The sequence below is a fragment of the Sander vitreus genome, chromosome 6, assembly GCF_031162955.1.
Source record: "Sander vitreus isolate 19-12246 chromosome 6, sanVit1, whole genome shotgun sequence".
Lineage (NCBI taxonomy): Eukaryota > Metazoa > Chordata > Actinopteri > Perciformes > Percidae > Sander > Sander vitreus.
Window position 1 is genome coordinate 18,453,129 of NC_135860.1, and position 25,439 is coordinate 18,478,567.

Consider the following 25,439-nt stretch of genomic DNA (forward strand, 5'->3'; position numbering starts at 1 on the left):
GTGGGGAGCTGGATAACATAACGGAATGCTCCTTCACCCCCCACTCCCCCGACCCCCCTTCCCACCCCAGATCAATGCAATGCAATGCCTGGTGGGTACTGAAGTCTTCCCAACACAAAGAAGAGCCGTGTTTGCAACGCCCACAGAGGAGCTGCAGCTTCCACGGAGAACTACCGGTACCGAGATGCCCAGCTCGGGATGGTTTCCGGTAAGTGCGTAAAATGTTTGGACCGGGCACTGGAAGAGGGGGAAAGTGTGAGGTGAGGAAATGACCGGGCTGCTATTTTTAAATCGGCTGTAACTAATTTCAAAGCAGGAGGCGGAGGAGGGTGAGTCAGGAGAGAGGTAATGTGATTGCTGAGGTCATGTGGGACCAAATAAGCCACACTGACTGTTTGGAGGGAAGATTTCTTCGCAGACAATAACCAAGTTGCGCTCCAACTTGGCCGATACAAAACAAGCCGGCATCACGAGCAAATTGCACGTTTACAGTGCAGTATTGCCTGTAAATACCTTGGTTTTCTGCACCACTTGGGTGTCATAGAATGAATGTTTTTGTGCTCCGTTTTCGCTGAAATCACTGCTGCTGTTTCACCACCTGAAACTCCATTTCCACTGATCTCTGCACAGGCGTCCATGCACAACAAAGGATGTAGATGGTGTGTCGATGTTTGTAGTCGGATGACTCTGTCACTCGGATGCACCTTAAAGGTCTGTATGCCGGATTTTTTTTCCACCATTACTGCGCGTCATTTTGAGGCAAAATACTTTTAGCCTACAGGCCTCTAGAAACGCTTTCCCCGTAGGCTACATGTGTTATTTGTGTCTGCAGCTATCAGAAAGGGGATGCTGCTTGAATCGAAAAACATATCAGTTTCCAAATCAAATCTTTTTGAGTTGTAGCTAGGCGCAGGATTACACAAGGCTTTAAAGATAGAAGCCCTTAAAAGCTTCAAAGTAGCCTATTAATTAGCTAATTTAAAAGGTTGGCACATGGATATCAACTGCAAGACCTATCTCCATGCATGTTAAAAGCAATTGACTAAAATATGAGCAGCAACAGTAAATCCATGCATGACAAATTCTACCTCCATTTGTTTTAAATGTAAATTGTGATTGCAAAATGCGTTTTAGTGACTTATTTTGAAAACGTTTAGCAGGAAGTTGCCGTGCTGGCTGCGGTTGGCTTGACCCTGCTCTTCTCTTCTCTCATCAGTCACTCATCAGCATCTTGAGTCCACTGGCGCGAGATCCTCTCGCGGAGAGGGAGGCCGATCCATGTAGAAAGCCTAGCTTCACACACCGCTCCGTTTTCTCCTTCTGCCGGCAGTAACAGCTGTTTAATGTGATGCTTTTCGCGCGATAGACCGCGTCAACCTCTCAAGGTAATTTGAAGTCTTGCCTCAGGAAAATAAGCGGTTAAGTAATGGTCAGTCTAATCTCGGCGATGCAATTAGAAATCAGCGCTCCATTTAAATCAAATTAGGACATTGATTGTTTGGGCAAAGATGGAAGATATATAGCTTTTTATTTAAAAACGTATTTTCATTTTTTTTTTTTTTTTGTCAATCGTTGCTGTATTAGTGATTGAGGAGAGTGGAGGTCCTCAAGGCCATTATAAAATATTGGATTCTAAAAGGAACACACAGTAATTTATTCACAGAGTTGGCCGACACACTTTTTGACTAGAAAACTGTGTGTGTGTGTGTTCAGAAGGCATAAAAAGTGTGTATGTGTTCATAATTGTTGTATTACTGTCTACATCTATTTTTCTTGTATTTATTCCAAGTTTATTTGGCCAATGTAGACCTCTTGAAGCCTGGCCAATAGTCTGGTCAGGTGCCTCGCTCTTCAACCTGCATCTCTTCTCCTCTACAGCAACATGCATTTCCTCTGGTTTCATCTGCCTGTGGCATCATAGCTCCTGAAGTGAATTTTCTCTTCCAAGGAAAAAAATGCTGCCTCATAGCTTGTATTGTAGCTCTTTCCAGTGTGCACACCCCCCCCCCTTCCCTTTTAATGGGGCATTAAGAGGCAACCACTGATGGTTAAGCTGTCAACTGGGCCTGATTGATTCGGCCTGATTGACTGATCTGTGCCTGAGATTCCTCCGGAGCTCTCAGCTCCCCCCCCTTCCAGGCAGGGAACAGAGGTGAAAGTGAGCAAAATATGTGCCATGTTAACGCTTGCTAATCATTTACCGTCAGGGTAGTGAAGATGCATTGTCCTGCATGGTGGTAAGTCATCCCTGCAGTGCAGTCTTCGCACAGATGGGGGGGACTCTGACAGAGAAAAGTTTAGCAAAGGCGATGAGCATTTTGGGCTCCTTGTTTTAAAAAAAAAAAAAAAAAAGATGTGGGCCACTGGTCCCTGTGGTGAATGATGCTTTTCTGGGGCAGGCTCAGTGATGACGATCACCCGGCCCGGATTGGGAACAGACACCTTCGTCCATCCATTTCGGAGTGCGGTGGGCAGACTGTGCTGCTTGGATACACACTACAGAAAGGTCCAAGCAGAGAGACTGCTGGTCTGAATTTGCTTTCCAAACAGCGGCAACCTTTTCTGATACACATCTATCATTGATGCCTCCCTGGAGCAGGCCTGTAAGTATGCTTCAGCTCAGTCCACCTGACTCAGGACCTACTGCTATTAAATCAGTTATGCAGTGTTACTTGTAACTTCACACTTTTTTTCTAAGTCTTAAGTGTGGAGTCAATGATTTTCCTCCACTGACTTGGCGGCTTTTTGTGTCCGAAAAAACCGAGCCCTGGAGTGAGAACGACACTGCTATTTAAAGATGGCATAACCCAGCCAGCTGCTGCCGTTTTCACTCCCATTGTAATTGAATCAGCACTAGTAGAGTGCGCCAGTGAGGGTGTGTGCGCCCCACAGAAGATTATACAGTCGGGACATCTAGGCAGTCTGTAACGGCTACTTTCACATACCTGATTGGCGGCTCCCATTCCTGGTGAGTGTGTTTGTGGGAAGGAAGATGGGAAGAGGACAACATCCCAGTTGGTATCATTTATGAAAAGGATGTGGGTTTGCAATAAGAGTTTTCAAACGAGGTAGTTCGTCCTGATTGTATAGAGTTGCAGACAAGATTATAGTATGAGTAGTGATTGATGAGGTGGGGATGTAACTTTCTGACTCATTTGTTTACTCCTCTGTCAGAATATTTAAGCTCCAGTTGGGTCTCTATGTCGTTAATTAGTTGTGTGCGTCATGTCTTCTTCGATTTGTTTGCCCAACACTTTGAAGTGACTTGTGGCGGCTGTCAAAAATGTTTCAGAGAAAATATCTTTCATGACAGTGCAGACAGTGAGCGACAGAGGGTCTTGTGCAGTTTAGACAGACTCATCACTTTCATATTGATCTGTTCTGTACGGCAGAGAGTACGGAGAGGGTTAAAAACTCAAAAGGGAAGTAGGCCATCAGCATCCCTTTTTTATGGGCACATTTGGAGACTGGCTGTGAGCGTGACAGAAACAGCAAGTGAAACAGCAATATTGGATAGTGGAATGTATCTACTTAAGCTAGTTCTTTTTTTTTGTTTTAGTTTTTTTGGATAGTCTGTAGTTAACATGCAGCAATGCGTGCAAGTGTTATGCATACATAACATATGCGGTTGTGGCTGCAATGGTGGGAAATTCAGTAATTTTTTGCAGCTCTACCCCCTCACTGCCTCAAATCTGCTCGCACTTTCAGACACCAAAGATATTTTCTCTTTCCCTAGATAGAGCGAAACGCTCACCACTCAGCTCGATTATTTTGAGTCATCTAGCCAAGGCTGTGGCACTGGGCGGAAGTGTAAAAAAAATCATCTCAGACCACGAATACATCTGCCTCCTCTCAGTGTTGTTAGGGTTCTCCTCCAGTCGGTTTAGACGGCTCTACTGCAAAACACTACAACCCTCGTGTTGTCTTCCCGACCTGCAACTTTTTGTTTTTCTGGGTCAAAATTCAAAACTAAAATTGTTACTTTTCCTGATGTTTTTGTCTGGGGGTTTTTTTGCGCTTTTTTTGACGTTTTTGTTCTTTTTCCACCCACTTTTTTTTTTTTTTCAATATGCTATAAAATTGAATGAAACACCCAGATTCAATGAAAGTAGCCAATTGATCGTTTATTTTACAGAACCATCCACGTTATTTTATTTTTTATGACAATGTGGTTTTCAACCCACATTTTCTGATATAGAAACTTTTTGAAAACGGGTCAAATTTGACCTGAGGACAACAGGAGGGTTAAAGCTCATTTCATGTGTTGTTTGTTTTAGACAGGGATATTGTTGTTGGTTATTCAGGCTTCTTCTTTTGATAGGGAAGTTCATCTTTTTCCCTGCCAGTAAATTGGCCTTGAAGAGGAACACGGAAAAATACAGCAACATAATCGTATAGGTAGGAAACCGTTAACAGTCTTGTCAAAGGGCCTCCGGTGGCCTGTAATCCATCACAGAGTCTAAAGGCACTTTTGCTCTTATCTTGCAATTTGTTCGTTCGAAAGTAATGTTTACCCGCAGGACAAAGATGCTGCAATTTGGTTAGACCAGTAATTCACAGTAATGTAAGCTGATATTAAGGGCAATTGGACCACCAGAAGAATTACTTTGCATTGAAATTCATCAGTGTTGAGAAAGGAACTCAAGGAATTTTGTGGTCTCATTTAGGGTTTGACTTTGGGTCATATTTTTTTCACTTTTTTCACTGGTAGTTAAAAACAGCAGTTTTCGCATGCAAGGCAAATGTCTGTGCTTGTTTCTCTTTTGCCCCAAATGATGTGTCTCTTATAGTATAGCAGCTATTGTATTGCAAAGAATGGTCAACTCCAGTGCATTCTGATGCTGTGAAGTCTTATGCTACAGCTATTTTAATTTAATTATTTTCTTCTTTTGTTTTAAGGGATTAATAATTCTTATAAAGTCCATGTAGATAGTGAAAAATGCACATGGCAATTCCCTAGAGCCCAAGGTGATGTCTTTAAATAGCCTAAATATTAAATTAAAGTTACAATGATGTAAAACAGAGCAAGGCAGCAGATCCTCACATTTAAGAAGCTTGAACCAGCACGTTTGGCTCTTTTGCTTAAAAGATGACTAAAAAAATCATTTGATTATCAATAGTTGCAGTTTAATTCTCTGTCGATGGACTTATCCATACAGCTATATTAACACTACAAGAAATGCATCATTCACCACTTTCTATTGCCTTTTCATCCTAGAAGTCATGCCCCATCCTCTTTTCTCTTTGAACTGATGAGCAGATGTTGATATTTCCATTCTCAACAAATGGGCACATGCAGCAGGTCCAGTAGGTGTAGAAAAGTAAAGAGAGCTCATTTTCTTATTTTCTTTTATGGGAACCATTAGTGTTGCAGTGTAAGATGCACTGGAAATATAGTTCATAACAGCCTCTGTCTGGTGATGTCTCTGAGTTAAATCACAGTTGACTCTGTCCCCCCCGCTCTGTTGCTCTCTGCCCCGGGGCTCTATCAGTCTGCCCTGTCTTTTGCCTATGCATTTTTTTTAAATATTGTTTTTATACATACATAGACTTTTTTTTGGGGGGTGGGGCATTTTTAGGCCTTTATTTGAGAGGAAAGTTGAAGACATGAAAGGGGCGAGATAGTGGAAATGACATTCAGCAAAGGGCCGCAGGTTGGAATCGAACCCTGGGCTGCTGCGTTAAGGACTGAGCCTTAGTACATGGGGCACAGGCTCAACCAGGTGATCTATCCAGGCACCCCTTATATTATATTTTTTTATAATAAACCCTACTTGTAAGATACAGTATTTGCTTGCCAGCTCAGTCAGTAGCTACAATAAAATAAAACTATTTTCTGCAATACATGAATTGCTCACTTCAGGTACTTAAAAGGGTCACTTTGTGGTTGTGAAGTGATGCACTTGGCCAACAGTGTTTAATTACAATATTTAAGTGTTGCGATGAGAGCATTTTGACTTTTTACCCGCGACTAGTTCAAACAATGCCCAGTTGGAACCAGAGGTCTGAGTGAATGTCAGTAAAGTGTCTCCCGTGAGACTTTAACACTACCATCAGCGTGATGTAACAGATATCGATTCACACTTCAGTCATCCAGTTTTGAGGATCACTGTAGCATCATTATCTTTTTTAAGATGACCATCTGCTGTGGTACATCTACTTAAGGTCTTACCAAACTGTGTTCTGAGATTTTCTTACACGTTGAGGTTTCATATTTTGTCTGTTTTTAAGGGCCTTTGTTGTTTTCTCTACTTCACTCTGTCCAAGAGTCAAATACAGTACATACAAGGGAATGTAGACAATTTTGTTGCAAAACAGTCTAGGTTCCTAGATGATGCTTGATGTCCTCTCCATGCTGTAGTCTTTTAGAGCCCATTTACACTTTGTATTCTGCTCTATCCACATAAAATATCAAAATGCAGATCACACTTTATATCAAGTGTAAATGGAATCTTACTTATCAGGATCATTCTGGTTTAATTGTCTTCTTGCTATGCTTTCCTTTTATGACTGACTATGATCTAATCTTATTTGTTTTTCTTTTACCAGAGGGGTTAAGATGGGGCGAGCTGCCATCTTAAGCATGCTGGAGACCTGAACAAATACTGCTATACTGCTGCTGAGGACCTTAACCACCCTCACCCCACCCATGACTTTCTATAGTGTATGTCTATATATTTTTTATATTTACACAAATTCACAATGAAAGGGATGCTTTGCCGATTTTAAACTAGCTCGGTGTCATATTTGTGTGGGCAGTGTGTTTAGACGAACGGTGATTGGCTTTCCTCCGTGGTGCCAGTGCACAGAGGAGCGGAGGTCTACCGAGATCCTGCTTTGCTCCGCAAGAAGCTCCGCGCACTGGCGCCACACAGCCAAGCCAAACACCGTTTATCTAAACACACTTTTTTAATGAGTACAATGCCACACGCATCATATTTAAAGATTTAAAAAAACTACCGATATTAAGTATCTAGTAAAAACGTATCTCTACATAATGATTGATATTGTATTTAATACTGTATGTGCTTTATTCAGCTAAAAACTACACATGGTTTGATTTTTAAATTTGGTTTGAAAGTGGTCTGGGATTATTGGGTTTATCTTTGCCAGATCAGTTTGAGTTAGATGCTTCAGATACTTTTATACTGCAAAGATTAATTATGGCTTTAAGACATTTTAATGGAATCATTTATGACTAAATAGCTTATGAATCCAAGACCACAGTGTTGATGTTTTTTTGGAGCATCACTTGCAAATAAAAGTTTGAGGGAAAAACTGAATTACTACTACTACACTGGTTTAACTAGTGTGTCTCAACTCATATCTCAGACGGGTGTTGATGCTCCAACTGTTGTTTTTCAGGAACCGTTGATTGGTGTGCTTCAAACTCTGTAATGGAAAATCGTGGTGAGTACCAAGTTGTTAGTTAAGTGCGGTGTTAATGCTGTGGAGAGAGCTGTAGATCCACTGTGTTTATGGGGCCTGTCTAGTCGCTGCACGTTTTATGAGCCACTCAGGACTCCAGCCATACATCTTCTCAACCTCAGGCCTGATTGGGGATCAGTTTCCCCTCCCAAAGCTTGGCTTTTCAGGGTTTTCCCTGGTTGGCAAAGGTCTGGTTGTTATGTGTGTTACAGAAGAGATGGATCAGTGAATATCTGTTGCGCCTTTGTTTAAGTTACACTTTTTTGTTTTGCATGTTTGACTTTGAGAATATGAGTTCCTCAACTGCTTTGAAATGAAAAGGGAAGTGTTTACGTTGATTATGTGGTGGGTGGTGGGTTTTGGTCCACCGTCACTTGTAGCTTTTCAGTTAACCAGTTCCCTTTTTTTTTTGTGCACATGCTAAGCCATACCTAGTGACTTTTGCTTAACATTTCCTGTGGCTACTTCATAATAAAAGCCATTCAAAATTAATTTCATACAGCTACAGGCAGCAGCTGTTTAGCATAAAGAGTGGTTACAGGGAGAAACGGCTTGTCTGGCTCTGTCCTTAGGTGACAAAATCTGCCCACCATTACCTCTCAAGCTCACTGACTAACACATAATATCTCATTTGTTTAATCCGTTTAAAAAAGAAGAATATTAAAAATGACAACGTGTTGTTTTACAGGGGTTTATGTGCCAGATTACTTACTTGTTACCTTTTGGGCAGAGCCAAGCTAGCTGTTTCCCCCTGTTTCCAGTCTTTCTGCTAAGCTAAGCAGATTAGCTGCTAGTAGTAGCTTCACATCTACCGTTCAGACACAAAGTGGTATTGATCTTCTCATCTAACTCCTGGCAAGAAAGCCTATTTTCTGTCGTTGAACCGCATACTAACGTTTGTGAAATAACTGCCTGTACTCTCGCCTGTCCTTCCTCGTTTGATCCCTGTGACGCTGGTGTTCAGTGTATCTTTTTTTAACTTTCTTATCAAAGACAATGCCCATACAGATAAGCGGTTCAAACCATGTCCTTAAAGAAAGATATGAAGCATATGTTTAGACATTTGAAAAAAAAGACTCCCTCGCAGCAGTGACACATAGCTTTATAGCACCACCCATAGGTTCCGTACTCTGCATACGTGCATACACAGTATGCACGTATGTGTGTACCTGCTTCAGTCTATGTGCCTGCTGAAGTGGCCTGGCCCAGTCTGTTATCCAGGTCAGGCCAACAGGTTCTGGGCTCACGCGGATTGGCTCAGCTCTCTCTGGAAGCTGGCCCGGTGTGTGCCTGTGTATTTGGGGCACAGGGAGAGAAAAAGAACGCTGCCGAACACACTATCTCTCCATCTTTAGAACCAGCTCGAGATGCAGCCAAACGCTCAGAAAACTCTGATCTATCCAGGCATAATGACACAGCTCAATGCTCTGGATTCCTTTTGAGGAGCACTCAGACAAGGTTTTCTGAAGAAACACAAACCTCAAAAGGAATCAAAGCACTAATTCAAGGCCAGGGTCCAGTCTGTGCTCTCTTTTTTTCTAGTTTAGAGAAAGCTGTCTCCTTTTTTTCCTGTTCTCTCTCTCTCTCTCTCGCTCTCGCCCTCGCTCTCTCACTCTCTCTCTCCTAGCCCCAAACAGGGCCGCGCTCTCCTTGGCAAACATGTTTCAAAGTCATGCTAATGCCTCCAAGACTGTTCAAATTGTGATAAGAGACTTGGAGATGTGTATAAAATGGTCTCTGGAGGCATTAACATGCTCATATTATGCCTTTTGGCCTTTTCCCTTTCCTTTTTATTGTGTTATATACCTTTTTTTGTGCACGTTATAGGTTTACAAAGTGAAAAGCCCAAAGTCCACCCCAAAGGGACTTACCATCCCCAACAGAAAACACTGTTCACAAACTGCTCCAAACAGCTCTATTGTAGTCCAGCCTTTACTTCCGTGATGAACGTGCATCACTTTGAAACACACGTTATAATGCTCGCCTAGCTGCTAGCATGACACATCCTCATACTCTGCTTCTGATTAGCTAGTAGTCCTTACCTAGCTACTGCGCATGTGCGACTCCCAACAAAGATGGAACAGAAGTGAGATACCTCACTCTGTAGCTAAAACAGAGAGCTCAACACACAGGGTGAAAAGAGGAGCTGCAGCAATCTGCAGTACAACAAATATATGGTGTTTTTTGAAAATTAAACCATGTAAACCTATTCTGATATAACCTCTAAATACAATTATGAACCTGAAAAAAACACTTTAAGAGAGGTGCGTGGCATGATAAACACCCTCTCTTAGTTCTGGAGAAAAAAAAAACAGCAGTAGTAGCTTAATATTAGCGTGCATGCTGGATATAAAAACGGCAGCATATGTTTGATCAACTCATCGTTCTATTTGTCAGATTGACTTGTCAGTCTTCATTCCTCTAAGTTCAGTGCCATAGTAGCTCCTGGGATTCTTGTCTATAGTTTATGTTGAAATGTTGAGAGAGGGCAGCATCTTAGACACACTTGACCTTTACACAGACCCCACAGAAAGTCATGCCTCTGATTTTGTGGAACATTTCTCCTGATTGAGGTCATTGATTGAAATTGCTTCACTTTTCTTCAGCTCCATCCTTCACATCCAGACTACATTGAGGTTTTTGTTTGTCAGGTTAGATGCATTGCTTATTTAGGAATGGCTTATACAGACCGTATCTATGTCTTCTGTTCTCCTTGTCATCTCAGCGCTAGGGAGGCAAGAAAATACTGACGCCAGTGTGTTTGGCAGATTATTGTTTTCACGGCATACAATGTGGTCTGAGGTTTTAAGTCTAGTTTTTCTGTTTCTAGATCAGAGCGTTAAAAGTCCTTGTTCTCGTGAGACCCGCTGCACCACATAGCATACGTTACATTAGACATGCATTATTGGATGCACACATTGTACCACATACCGCAGCACACACATTAAATAAAAAAAACATTACTGGTCTTACTGCCAGGAATGGTTGGCATCTTTTAGTGAATGCTGACCTGTGTTACGAGCCAAGGAGGGAGGGTCAGTGAGCGAGGGGGAGAGGGAGTCCAACTCCTGGAGGGAGGGAAGGTCTTAAGGAGACTGCGGGAGGGAGGGACGGGGGAAGGACTGAACTGAAAGGCGTAGAGGACGGGTAGACGAGAGAAACACAGAAGAAGAAAAGACCTGAGGTAGAGGAGACCAGGGGACTTTGTTGAAAAGAGGAGGAAGGCAGGTGCAGTTGTCCAGTGTAGTGTGCACGTTTCTGGGTGCAGGACAGGTAGAGGCCCCTCAGGGGCTTGATCATGGGACAGAGCCTCCGTGTGCTTACCCTAGCTCAGGACCCACAACAACACAACAATGGCGGTGAGTTTCTGGACTCACTCATGCACTCTGTGTGTACTTAACACAGTTGTGCATTCCTGGACAGCAACATCCATAGCATGAAATCAGTTTACTATTTGGTTGTTTTTCAATTAAATTAAAGCATAGAGGAGAGATAAGGGTTTGAGATTGTATAATCAACTTTGCACAGTCTCTTCTCTCTTTCTCTCTCTCTCTGCCCTCTCCTTCACTTTCACCACCACAAGGAATGTTAAATTACCGGCATCATGTGGATGAATCTCTGCTGTGTTTTCATACACTCATGTGTTGCGCACTTATTTTCTCATGTTGCAGTGCACAAGAAAGTTAGTTATTTTCTCAGTAAAGTTAGATATTAAAAACACATTTTATTTATTTAGGGATTATTGGAAATAGAGATTGTGGCAGACTGTGAGAGGTTTTACAAATTTTTTTGATCAATTCATATATTTCCCCCCTTTTTGATTATTGTAGTTTTGCATATTACAGAGTGTAAATCCTCTTTAATTAAAGATCTTGACCTTTGGTTTGATAAAGTAGAAAGTAGTGAATTTGTAGGACAGATTAAAATATTTTATCTTTTTTAAACGGCATGCTCTAATGGTATTTATTTGATTTACTGCTGCTGTGTTATTGGTTTTTAAATGGCTGAGTGATTTTAGGGCACATGAAATTCCAAAAGAAGCGATCACAGTGAGTATAACCCCTTTGTGTGCTTTCAATTAAGTAGATTACAATTCATAATCTGGGCTGGCAAAGGGTTAGGGCTATAATGAGGTTGGAGGTATTTCCCAACCATTGCACCCTGTGGAAGGTGGTGTCTTGTGTAAGTGATCAGGATGGCTAGTCCTGTAAAATAACATTCTCCTTTAACCACACGCTCACCTGACCCAGCCCACCATGACTCATTGAATCATGAGGTTAGAGGGAAATCTGGCCTCTCAGAGATGTATGAGAGAGTAGTAGGTGTGGCTACAGGATGGTGGGGGGGGGAACGTCAGAGGAAAACACACACACACACACACACACACACACACACCCCCATGTTTCCTGACTGGTATGCCTTATCTTGGCAGAGCTCCAGATTACGGAGCATGACGACGAGAATTCTGTTTTTGGCCTTGTTCTGAAATATATGTTTTGTATCATCTTTTAACAGTCAGAATATGAAGGAGTTTTACTGTGTTGTACCTTGCATCACCGTGTTTCCATGAGCAATACAGTGTGACTGTGTTATTGAGTTTGAGGGGAAGAGGTTGTCTTTGTTCTCGGTCATAGAATCAGGGTGGAGTGCCGTTTCCTCCCTGTGTTTCCAGGCTGCCCCCCCAAATAACTTCTGTACTTTTTCTCTCTTTGTAGCTCTTTTTTACCCTTTACTCCCGTTCCCACTCCCACAGTCACACACAGCTGTAGTGCCACCACACACCAGACCTCTTCTCACTACAGCTGAAACAATGAAATGTCAGAAGAGTTTTTCTCTGTATCTGTGAAGAATAATTTTGAGTGGATCTACAGCTCTCTTGAATGTGATAATTGGATGTACTGTACTTTTTTGTCGCTGTGGATTGACACCTTTTATATTCAGGCATCCCTGGCTAATGTACAAGCCTCCTAAGTATATGGTCAGTCATCTTTTTCAAATAGATGCCTGCTGCATGGGCTGAGTCCTCTGTGATCGTCATCGCTGCAGTGCTTTGGAGTGTGCAGGCCTGGCACAGGCAGATCTTATCCTGCTTCACTGGCTTCAGCTGAGCCACTGTGTCAGAGGCTCTCTGACAGAGCAGTCTGCAGTGTGAGAACCTCAGTTCTGGATCACAGGATGCCTTAAGCAATGCTTAATCTGGATGTTATGGCAGCTGGTCTGAATCCTCAGATTTCTACCTCGCCAAGATAAGCTGGATTCCATGGTGCGGACATGTCCCATGAACCTGGAGCCTCTCTGCTGTAGTTTGGAACAGCTCTCTGCAACTTGTCCTTCTGCCATTTTCTGTTGGGATATATACAGGACAGTTAATTTGAATGCTTCCTGCTTCCCCATGGCATGCTGTTTCAAGTCCCGCCATCATGGAAGCTGGACGCTTAACACCCCTATTCCAGGTAGACTAGTGTCTGTTCTTTGAAAGGCTTGTCAAAAATTCATTTTTATGACCACAAAGCCTCACTTTTTGAATTGGCAGTAGTGCATGATTTTGTACAGTTCTGATTCGAACTGTTGTGGAGGTTTTACCAACGGTCAGGCTTTTAAAAACTATGTAAGCATTCGGTTCAAATTTTACCCCGCCAGCAGCATTGAGGCGGCTGTGTGGAGCAGCGGTTAAAGACTCTGTCCTTCAGCTGCAAAAATGCTTTTGAATCCTGTGTCAGCATCTGTCCACCATGCTAAATATGTCCCTTAGCAAGATACTGAAACCGTGACAGCTCCAGGGCTGCTGGTCTGCAGCTAACCCTAACATCCCTGCTGTGTGTGTCAATTAAAATTATATTATTGTTGTTATCATTACGTTCCTGCGTTCTTTATTGGACTGCTAGGTATGCCACATCAGTATTGTAGGTATTGCGTGGAGCTTATTGTTGTGGGAATCAGACTGCGAGGCACTATTGTCGCAAAGACATCCTGTGTGTGTGTGTGTGTGTGTGTGTGTGTGTGTGTGTGTGTGCATGAGACTGGATGTTTTTTAAATCAGACCCTATTCTCTCTCCACTGGTAAATATTATGTCTGCTGAGTACAGCAGCTGCAGCCTTGGAAGAGCTAACGTTTGAAACTCTCTCTGAGCTCAGCACCCTGTCAGTTGGCCTGTCAATCACATAACCCACAATATGTAACCATGACTGCAGAATACCATTAAATGGAGTACATTAAGCCTCAATGGCATCTCATAACGATCAGCATTCTTTGAAACGTTTTGCTTCTTGATTGTTGTCTGCTTGTATGTAACAGGGCCGCTACTACAGTACATTCTGCTACTGTATGGCTGCATCCATGTGCGAGCCTCTCTTCTCTATAGAGGCAGTGAGGGCTGAAAGGCTGATAAGGCACTAGTTTCCATCCAGCCAAGGAATGTGAGCACTTGACAGTGAGAAATCCTGGCTGAATGCCAGCGTTAGACCTCTCCTGTTAGCTGTGGATATGTGGAGGAGTCCATGAGCTTTCAGCATCACTCTGCCAAAGCACACTCAGTCCCCGAGAAGTAACAGCTAAAGATAATAACAGCCATAATGAACACGGCCCTCTTTACGAAGGCAGCAGATGAGCCCGTTGGAAACAGAGATCCTCTGTCAGAATATTGTGACTGCTGATGGATCTATATTCCAGGCTCCTGTATCTTGCTTTAAGCTGCACAAGTCTGGTTAAAACGGTTGGATTTATATTAAATGATTGCTTTTATTTTAGATGATGAAGAAGCTGAGCAGCACCACAGCACTATGGTGGAAGAGGGGGGCAGCACGGGGGACAGCACTCCTCCCCCAAAGCGTAAGGGCAAGTTCTCCACCCTTGGCAAGATCTTCAAGCCCTGGAAGTGGCGGAAGAAGAAAAGCAGCGACAATTTCAAGGAAACTTCAGAAGGTTTGTTGCGTGAACTCATTGTGTCCCCCCCCCCCCTTATTTCTCACTGGCCATATAAGTTACATCCAGCTTTCATCAAAAGTCCTCAATGCATGTGTTCCTGCCTGAATGTTACAGGCCCCTTTGGCTTTCCTAGTGTTTTCCATGCACCTACAATAAGACAATAAGCTGCCAACAAAATATCCTGTCGAAGATCTCTAAACTCTCTCTGAATTCTGGAGCATGCAGTCTAAATGTGACCTTTTTAGTGCAATATTTCTTCCTTGAAAAAGAAAAGTGTGTGTAACGTACATTCTATTTATTGATGGCAGAACTGGAGAGAAAGATGTCGACGAGGCGTACACGACAGGAGCTTATAGATCAGGGGGTGCTGAAGGAGGTCCCAGACAACGGTAAGAGTGCTTGTGTGTTGCATCTGATCTTGAAGCACAAATGTGTCTGTAACTGACAGCAGCAGCCCTGAGGCTGTCACACCCACACAGGACAGTTCTGTTAAGTCATCAGGACATAATGGCAGGAACAATGTCCTCCTAACCAGCAGGTGTCGGAGACATTTTCTTAAAGGCAAATTTACTTTCACCTTGCTGTTTTTCAAAATAATGTAATGTCTTTTTAAAATGGCATGCCACTCTCCAGAGCTGAGGAGAAGTGGAACGAATTGTGCCCTGCAGCAAAATAGCTTTGGGAGGGGTGTGTGCAAGCTTAATGCTGGCCCCGCTGTTGCAGAAGCCCATTTATTAAACCTACAGCTGCTCCTTCATCACACCAACAAACACAGACTCTGTCTACAGGGCTTGGGTTAAGGGCACCTTCCTGTTTTACTGTAGAATGTGGCTGCAACTACAGATTATTCTCATGATCGATTCATTTCTGTTCATTTTTTTATTTCTTTCTCAGTCTATAACATGTGAGAACATGGAGCCCATCCCAATACCTCAGGGCCCAAGGTGTCCACTTTAAATTACTAGATTACAAGAACAGTTGAAAACCAATAAGCTTTCAATTTACAGCCAAATAAAGAGAAGAGGAGCAAATCCCCTCATCTGAGAAGCCAGAACCAGCAGATACAGTATTTGGCATTTACATCTGGGTTCAAGGGAGAGGGAACAATAAACTCCCAAAATATTCTACAATATCAAACAAAGACATTGGCAGGATAGAACATTTAGAATAATTTAGATAGAATAAATATTTAGATTTTTATTTTATTTATTTTTTCGACAGAATAATGTTGGATTCAGTCATTTGTATGCTTTTATATTTAGTGTACTCTCCACATGTTTTGTTTTTTTGTCTGGCTTTTTCAGATGCAGATACACAAAACCTGAAGCAGCACTACGTGAAGAACGGCCACACCCTGCCTTTGAGCGCTGGGGTAGGAGGAGGTGGAGGAGTCGTCAGTGGTGGCAAGAGTCCATGCAACCAGGGCAAACTCCCCTTAGAGTCAGACTTTAGGATGAACCAGGCCTGGCACACCCAGCCAGACGACCGCAAAGGCCGATCTCCTTCGGACGGAGACCGCCGGGGAGCTCTGGGCTCCAGGGGCACGGGACTGCATGAAGATGTGCGGAAAGGGGGAGGGATGGGCTCACGTGCACATGTTGAGGGCGAGTGGAAGCCCAACCTGGTCTGGCAGGGCCAGATTCATGGCCAGATGGAGGAGGGCAGACGTGGGGGCAGACTTCACCCAGAGGACGGGCAGAAGAGGCCCGGGCTGCAGAAGGCCCCATCGGAGGATTGCAGGAGGAGTCGACCTGCGGAAGTGGACTGGAAGCCCACACTCCCTCGACATGCATCTGCTGAGGAGGGAAGGGCCCGCAGAGGTGAGTCATTTCCCTGTTGAGTGTTCTCACTGTGGTCAAGTCAAAGAAAGTGTATATTTTACAAATTGACCTCCTTCATACATGTTTGAAGATAGTAGGTGATTCATCAGTCACTCCGGCTTATGTGCTGCTGTCTTCCCAGATATAGACAGGCTCCTGTCGGTTCCCAGGGGCCCTGCTCCAGCTACGCTTCTTTTTCAGGAACATGAGGGAATAGCTCGTCCTCTCTTCTCCTCTCCTAATTAATGTGGCACGATCACTATACCCATTGTTGCCCTTTAATGCTAACACTGTCAGCTCAGTGATAATTGGTGAAGAGCCACAGCTAATAGATTTTTTTACTGAACTACACATTGAGAAATAATGGTGTTTTCGGTTGTTTTTAGATCTCAGTTGTCCAGTTTTCAGTTATCTGACACGTGAACCACTTTCGGTTTTTACCACTTCTGTACCTGTGCACAAAAGTATGTCGGTAAGATGACAGGAAACCTAAATGATCCATATGTGGAACGTGGGATTGCAACAACTGAACAGAATGTAAAGATAACAGAATGCATCCTGTTGAAAATGCCAATGCAGCCCTACTACGAAAAGAGATTTTTTTTCTATCGACAAACTTGCAGGAGAACAGATATTTTCTCTCTCTGATGCTGCTTTTCTCTACCTCTCCCACTCTTTCTATCTTTGACATCTCTCTCTCTCTCTCTCTCTCTCTCTCTCTCTCTCTCTCTCTCTCTCTCTCTCTCTCTCTCTGTGTGTGTGTGTGTGTCCTCCATGCTCACTTCCTCCTTTTCTTTGAATTATTTCCTCCTTGGTTGTGTGATGATGTCACAGTGATAAAGTAAATAAATAATCCTGAACTTCAGAGCTGCAGCTTTGAAGAATGGCGTGGGAGCAGCATCAGCAGCGTGGGGGCCGCTGTGGGGTGGGCAGTGGGAGGAGGGGTTTTGGTGGTAATTGCAGCCGCCTACTCTGTTTATCTTCATGAGCTGATCCCTAGATAATGGAATTCTCAAACAAGTGCTATCACAGGGAGCGCTTCGAGTGGTGAAGCAGCAAAAAATGGCTCACTGCTCAGTTCCTGAACTAAAACATTTATAGCCATGTGGAGAGGTATTTTATAATGAGATGTCACTAATTCAATAACGGAAAAGATATGTTTTAAAATGCCTGCCATGTAGAATAGTGTGTGTGCACTACAGTTGGATACAGATTGCCGTTTTTGTTACTGTAGTTATTGTCATGGAAGCAATTTATTTTAACGTATCCCCCATGATATTGTGTTTTCATAGAGTCAGACAGCCATTTTGTCCCTGACCCAGAAGCCCTGCGCGACGCCCTGCGGGACACCCTGCGTGAACCTCTGCCACCGAAACAGTCTGTCATGCCTCCAAAATGGCTGATGACCTCCACCCCTGAACCTGGCAGCAAGGGTCCACCTCGAACCCCATCCAACCACCCCACGACCCAGTACTGCTCTCCCTCCACTGCCTCGGGTGTGGCGCCCAAACCTGTTCGGTCCATCTCATCTGCCGGCGCGCCTTCTCAGCAGTCTTCATGTGTAGCCCCGACCTCCACCTCTCATGGCACCAAGCAGCCCCCTCTGCCCCCACCCAAGCCTGTGAACAGGGGCAACGGCGCCATGCTGGGTAAGTTCTGCTGAATAGTGGGTGCCTCTATCAACAGGTGATGGAGGATATCAACATGACATGCAACCTACATCAGGAGTCACAAGTGGGCATCATGAACACTCAAATGTCTGTTCACTTATAGTTTTCACACTGACGAATAAAATATGTACATTTCTGAGTGAGTGCACAACTGTTGGCAAGGATAACTCCGCACACACACACACACAACCTGGTAATGATGTTATCTGAACAGCTTTCCCTCAGCTAACTACTTATTACGCCTGGACTATTTTAGCGGCAACTTTCCCCCAGAATGTTACACTCTGAAGATAACAGGGACTATTGTGGCTGTGGAATGCTGCTCACACAGATGCAGTGTAGTGGTGGTTGTTATTTATACTGTGGATTTGTCTCATCTGGGATCTTGCCCTAAAACTCTGATTTATTTTGAGCTTATCAGCAGATTTGATGATTTTTGGCACCTAACAAATGTGTGCACCTCTTGTCATGTCTTTAGTTGTGTGTGTAATTGAATTACCCGGGTTTTGTTTGTTATGATATGCTGTTTTGCACATATGTCATCAAATAGGCCTATGACTAGTCAAATTAGGGAAAATATTACTAGATGTCCTGTTTGTCGTCACTTGAGGCTATATTGGTTATCACATGGAAACTAAAACGGCATTTTCAGGTTCACAAGCTTTGGACTACCAAAAATAGGCCAATCAAAAATCTTACATTAAATTTAGAGAACAGAAAACTGTTGATGGTTTACTGAAGCTGTCCATGAAGTCAAAGTCTCAAACTCGACATTTGGTCGACATTTTGGGAAATAGACTTTTGCTTTCTTGCTCAGAGTTAAAGAGAGAAAATTGATAACAATCTCATATCTCTCCGTTTTTAATATGAAGCTACATCCTCAAAACAGTTAGCTTAGCTAAGCTAAAACTGCTTTTTACACTTTAGTTTTTGCATTCATTAAACAAATGAGAAACAACGCTAATAATTGCTGGTAGGTGGATTTTGTTAACTGGCAGAGCCAGGCTAGCGGTTTCCCCCTGCTTTCAATCTTTAGGTTAAGCTAAGCTTTCTCCTAGTTGAAGCTTCATATTGAACAGACAGTCGTGAGCGTGGTATTGATCTTTTCATCCAACTCTTGGCAGGAAAACAAACAAACGGGTTTCCCACAGTGTGGTTACATTTCTTCAGAATGATGAGCACTCAGGGCAGCAACACCCCTCCTTCATAGCACACCCTCAATACAACAGTATACAGTACCACCATGTAACTACATTCATTAAACACTCCAGCTGAAGGCCTCCATCTCCTCCCTGTTAGTCTCCGCCCTGCAGGGGGGAGAGAATGCTCAGCTTCCGCTCTACTGGTCCTGCTGGAAGCGAGAGTGCGACTACGACGTCTACCTGTCCCTGCCCGTCTACCTGTGCCGGCGGGCCGGAGGCCTGCGCTCAGGTAAAAGGATGCCCTCTGGTATCTCTGTGGCCAGGGTGCCCGTGTCTGGAATGCCCCTCTTCAGAGTCTGCATTCTTCATCGTGTTGCGTCCTTTCTCGCTGCCAACATATTTCTGATAATGAGTGTGCTCGGTGCTTTGTGTACGTGAGAGGCATCTTCTCTGTGAGTGAGCAGCAGTTGAATGTTTTTAATGCTGTACTCTCTTATTAGGCATGTGAATGAGGGATAGCCTTTACCAGGTTCCAGCTGTGGCCTGCAATGCATCAAGTGAATTTTATAGTGCTAATCCACTCCGCTTCAGCTCAACTGGGATGGATGGGTGGATATGAATGAATGAATGAATGGAAAGGCTAAAGGGTTCTAACATAAGGGCTTGACTTAATTTAGAAAGGAAGATCTTCTGCATGTTTCAGGTCTGGTAGCTTATTACGCCTCAATAGCACGGCTATGGCTTTTAACACTGATGTGGCATTAACGCTGTTCTACAGAGTTTTAAGAATTCTATAGCAAATATACAAATGTGCATGCAAATAATTGGAGGGTTTGTTTAGGTTTTTTGCACTTTAAAGATGCGAATAAACCAGGTTTAAGGGCAGGTTAAGAATCTGGCTGTGTAGAGCATGTAGGCTGTATGTATCTTTCTCATCTCTGTGACCTGGGGCACATGCTGCACACTGGTTTGTTAGGGCAGTGTGTGTATTCATGTGTTCTGACACACTGTATGTACGCAATAATGCTCAGTCAGACATGTAATCCCAGTAAATATCTGTTCATGTGTATTCTGTCATGTTGAGTGCTTCATACATGTAGGGCTGATGCATGTGCACATGTCACAGCGAAAAAATACATGGAAATATAAAGCACTTGCTAGCAACTCGCTCACAGGCCTAAGCTATAACTGTTTTTAATGTGATTGGACATATTAACTGTTTTTCCATTTGTAGGTGACTTCACCCAAGCCACTGGAGGTGCCAGTCTTGTGCCAGCGAAGCCCTCTCCACCTATGCCTCCTAAGAGGACCACCCCCGTCACCAAACGCAACACGGAGGACTCGAGCCATCCCATCATCCCCTCGCCTCTTTCTCTGGAGGACCACAGCAACCTCCCCATGGGCTTTCAGCTGCCTCCCCCTCCTCCCTCCCCTCCCCTGCCAACACACATACCACCTTCTCCTCCCCGCCAACACATACACGCCCACCACCTCCACCATCAGCACTCCTACCCCCACCCACTGCCTCAACCCATACCCATGCTGTTTGACCCACCAAGCCCAACCAATGAGTCTCCTCAGCGCCCGGCTCCCGTCCCGCTGCATATCATGATCCAGCGAGCCCTGTCCAGTCCCGGCCCGGCTCAGCCGCATCCAGACGGGTTGCAGCGTGCACACACACTGCTTTTTGAAACCCCTCCGGACTACCAAGGTGGTCGCCCACTTCCTGTCAGCATCCAACCACTAAAACTGTGAGTTTCTAAATGCATGATAATGGAAGAACTTTTGTAAAGGAAAGCTATTCCGTCATGGCCAAATCACAAGGTGACATGACAAGGAGAGCAGCTGAAGAAGTATTTCAAGGCTTCTACCTACATGAGATGCAGCTTTGCATGTGGCCATTAGCAGTCTGGAGCAAATCTTCCTCTGATTGTTATTATAACGTCCGGTATAGTTAGAAGGGTGAGATATGACTCCTGGTATGGCTAAAGTACATTATGTTGAAGGTTGGATACATTATAATAATAAAAAACCTGTCAGCCAAGTGCAAAAGCTGCTTATAAATTAGTTAAATACACACAAACGGATGCTTCATCTGTATCCATAATGCTTGTCTATGTATTTATTGTTCTCTTTCCATTAGATCTGAAGATGACTACTCAGAGGAGGAAGAGGAGGAAGATGACGAGGAAGAGGAGGAGTACGATGGGGAGATCCCCCAGCCAGAGCTAGAGCCACGGAGTCGCAGGTGCTTGATCGGAGACGCCGGTGTTTGCGTCATCCCAGGTGGAAACAGCAGTGAGGAGGAGGAAGACGAGGTAGAAGAGGATGAGGAAGGAGAGCATGACATGCGTGGGGAGGACAGCGACTCAGACGGTCCTGTGCTTTATAAAGATGAAGACTCCGATGAAGATGAGGAGGACGAGCCCCCACTAAGTAAGCATAGCCATGTTTTATGAAAACATTATTTAGTGTTTTTTAGTTGCAAGAGTTTTATAAAGCCCTTGCATTGTTTTTGTGCTCCTTCACACCTGACCCCATCTCTGCTTGGATTTTACCCAGGTGCCCTGGCCAGCAGGGTCAAGAGGAAGGACACCTTGGCTCTGAAGCTGAGCAGCCGTCCCTGTGCCCCAGAGAGGGACAGGTTTGCCCAGGACAGGAGCAACAGAGAGGACCAGCCTCCAGGACAGACCGGCCTCACCTGGCAGAGCAGGGAGCAGTGGGAGGCCATCCGCACACAGATCGGCACTGCACTCACAAGGTAAGTACATGCATCCTCACACTTATGTGCATGTTCCATTTCTTCTTTTTTTCTGTTAAACTGACAATAGTGACTGTGCATTTCCTGAATAAATCCGGAGATCATTTCTTAAATCTTTGTCCTACTTATTGCCTGAATGACGAAGTGATGAAAGCTGTGTAAAAATAGTTCAACTTTTTTCTTCTTCCCAATTCAGGCGACTTAGCCAGAGACCTACTGCTGAGGAGCTTGAGCAAAGAAACATCCTTCAGCGTTAGTATCAAATCTTTTTTTCCTTTGTCCTTTTATTTTTTTATTACTGGATCTTATAATGCCTTCGTTAAGAAAATTCAGTTTTGAGTCTGCTGCTCTTTAGCTTGTTTAGTCTAATTTCTTACTGGGCTTTAACAAACAGCTCAATTCGGACTGATCATTTGTCCATGAATTACTCATGAATTACGTATTACTTGTTTATGTGAATAAATCCACATTTTAACATTGTTGAGCCAGGTCTTCACAGTGTACAAAAGAATATAATTGTATACATGCAGTAATAGCAAGAATTTACACTTGAAAAGACAAACATGGATTACAGTTCAGATGTCTAATTTTGGAAACTGATTTTACTCTACCTTTGGTGCACATCAAGCCTGGCTTTCATGCAGCATCTAAATAAAGCTCTGTTGTTGTTGTTGTTGTTTTTCCTTCACTATCTTCTGTCTTTGCAGCCAGAAATCAGGCTGACAGGCAAGCGGAGGTTAGAGAGATCAAGCGGCGGTTGACCAGGAAGGTGAGGCATCACATCCACAACAGACATCCCGGTGTCAAATCAAGTATATGCTGGATATTAAACTGACCTCTGTTTATTGTAGTTGAGTCAAAGACCCACAGTTGCAGAACTGCAGGCAAGAAAAATCCTGCGGTTCCACGAGTACGTGGAAGTCACGGATGCTCAAGACTACGATCGGAGAGCAGAAAAGCCGTGGACCAAGCTGACTCCTGCTGACAAGGTACTTATTCAGGTTTCCATGGCCAGCAAGCACATAACAATCCCAACAAATCTCCCAGCAGTGGATTGTTTTTCACGTAATATTAGCATCAAGCGTAGTGTTTCATACTGACTATCTCGTTCCTGTTGCTTCGTCAAGGCGGCCATCCGGAAGGAGCTCAACGATTATAAGAGCACTGAAATGGAGGTCCATGAAGAGAGCAGAATCTACACGAGGTATACCTTTTATCGGATGGTCCTTGACATTATAATCCTTCAGGTTTCAGTCCTGGTTGATGTGGGGACAGCCACGGTTCCCATGGTAACAGCAAGTTTGGTTTAATACTTCAGCAAATACTCTGTGTGCAGCTACTGTGTCAGAAGGACAACAGAATAGCAACTGGTGTACCTGCTTACACACAACCAAATTAACTCATGTTGATTTAATAAAGAATTTCGTTAACAATTAGCCTTTTGTTCATCATGCAATGAACAACCATTTCATGGTGCACAAGTAGTTTTCTATACAACACCGGGGCAAGGTGAAAGGAGTGTGTTACCTTGCTAAGACGTTGGAGGTGTGCAGCCTGTTTCCTGCAACTCTTCTCTTCATCTAACGGCTCACTGTGGCTGATTCTTCTTGTTCCATTACTCCCTGCCATGTTGTAAAACTCGTCTATTGACGAAAAATGCTCTCAGCGCTAACATCTGTGGCAAATTCATTGTTTCCTCTCACTGCATCTCAATAAAAGCCACGTCATGTTTCATCTAAAAACTTTTAATGTGATTCAGCAGCAGAAATGTTGGGTTTGCATTAGCAGTAGCTTGATACAGCGTTGGGAGAGTGAACAGTAAACAATGAGGTTGATATAAATGGGATAACATAGATGGTTAAGCTGGGTTACATACATGCATTGTGGGAATCCCTTGTGCATGTAAAGGCTAATTGAATCCTGAAGGGGAATGGCGGACCCCACCACTAACAATGAAAACTGCTACACAGAGACATAATTACGGAATGTAAAAATACATTGAATGGCTAGTGCTAAAAATAAACGACCATAAATAGTATCATATACAGGGGTTTTATTCCGTGAACATTTTAAGGCTTATAAATTGAACAGAATATGAATGTTTGTCAATGTCTCATGGGATCTTTTTGTTTTGTTTAGGTTCCATCGGCCTTAGCCCCACCCACCCTCTTCGGGGATAATAAAGCACTTAAGATCTCTGTGTGGCCAGAAGCTGCTTCCTATGCACACAGATCGCCCTTTTACGTTTCCCGAATGTACTGGACAGATTATCAGGGAAAGCCTGGAACTGACTCAAAACAAGAATGCTTCTCGCTTGCCGTCCATCGCCCTCCCACTACATTGCTTTCACTATACTAATACGGTGGTGGGGAGGACCAGATGCAGTATTTCTCCCGGACAACAGGGGGAACCACGTGCCAATGATGTGGGGAAGTGGCAGAGGATCTACAGGGCTGACTCTCACTCTGCTTTTATGTGGTACCCTTCAAGGACTTGGATCTAGTTACAACCTTTAATGCGGCCTCATTCTGTGTTGCCTTTTTTCTTCTTTACTTTATATGGAAAAGCTAATTCATCTTGTTAATGTAATAACATACAATAATAGTAATAATGATGATGACGTATAATACTCCACACAGTAATAAAGATAAGAGACACACGGCTGCAGCGAGAGCGGGCTGGAGGATGAATGCTGGGATATTCTGTTATAGGACTGGACATCTCTGGGATATTGTGTGTTTTTATATAAATTGTGTACAGACTGCTATTGTTGTACCTTAGAATGAAACTTGGAAAGATCTAATTACAAAATATTCTGTAATGCACATGATATTTTATATTGTAATTTTAATCACGAGTAGTGACAGCTTTTATTTGAGCCTTTTTGGGCTTTCCTGTATTTATGGTTATGTGAGGAGGCCATTTAAGCGTCAGTCTAGATAGAAAACGGTGCAGGTCAGGAGGCTTGTTGGTGTTTTTATGTGTGCCAATGCCTAATGGACTATACGATACTGGTTTTCTTATCACTGATTTCTGCAATCCACTGCATGAGCCAACACAGAATCCAATGCCATTGGATCTGGATAATCTCTCTTCATTTATACTTTTTTATGAGTTTTTGTACTTCCCTTTAAAGATCAAACATGCAATGCATTCTGTAGCCATTTTGAATAAGGTCATGCTAGTAGTGTCTATACTAGGAGTAAGTTGCTGTGTGTGTAGATCAGGGATTTATCAAAACAAATCAGAAAATGTATAAACGGTCAACAGGGAGTCATTTTGGCGGAACCTTTTGAAACTGCAGAATTAATTTATCTTGTATTGTCTGGCCAGTAGCTTACAGGGTTCTCTATGCTGTGTACAGGTTGATATAGGTTTACAGTAACTGATGCTTGTGTATATCTTGTCTTCCTTTCATTTGAAAAGAAATTTTAAATAAAGTATTATAGGTTGCTATTTTTTTAAGCACAGAATATTAGTTTATGATTAAATGCTACAAGAATGGGAAAATGAACGCGTACCTTTGTGTAAAACTAAGTTACTTTTTAATTGAATGTGGAATTGTATGGACTGACAGACTTTCTTTTTAATTGTAAATAGTCACATCTGGATCTAATTAAAAATATTCCAATTCCTTGAACAGTCTGTGCAATGACTCCTGGCTCTCAATAGACCTGTTTTATCTATTGAGTT

General features: G+C 43.3%; 1 protein-coding gene across 9 annotated transcripts; it reads left to right on the top strand.

Moving 5' to 3' along the window:
- The first annotated feature begins 207 nt into the window (after positions 1 to 207).
- phactr4b (phosphatase and actin regulator 4b) lies at positions 208 to 24,626 on the top strand. Of its 9 annotated transcripts, XM_078253303.1 has the most exons (19): positions 208 to 260; positions 631 to 711; positions 1,217 to 1,385; positions 2,400 to 2,603; positions 6,550 to 6,664; positions 7,366 to 7,410; positions 14,177 to 14,350; positions 14,662 to 14,742; positions 15,658 to 16,173; positions 17,466 to 17,822; positions 19,143 to 19,274; positions 20,220 to 20,736; positions 21,129 to 21,421; positions 21,548 to 21,746; positions 21,943 to 21,998; positions 22,454 to 22,515; positions 22,598 to 22,735; positions 22,874 to 22,950; positions 23,886 to 24,626. In XM_078253303.1, the coding sequence occupies exons 6-19, from the start codon at positions 7,398 to 7,400 to the stop codon at positions 23,899 to 23,901; spliced, it is 2,631 nt and encodes an 876-aa protein (XP_078109429.1). In that variant the 5' UTR covers positions 208 to 260; positions 631 to 711; positions 1,217 to 1,385; positions 2,400 to 2,603; positions 6,550 to 6,664; positions 7,366 to 7,397; the 3' UTR covers positions 23,902 to 24,626. The 9 variants fall into 9 exon arrangements, with proteins under 9 accessions (XP_078109429.1, XP_078109428.1, XP_078109431.1 ...); XM_078253302.1 differs by lacking the exon at positions 2,400 to 2,603; XM_078253305.1 differs by lacking the exons at positions 631 to 711; positions 1,217 to 1,385; positions 2,400 to 2,603 and having other exon boundaries at positions 233 to 260.
- Positions 24,627 to 25,439: the final 813 nt, after the last annotated feature.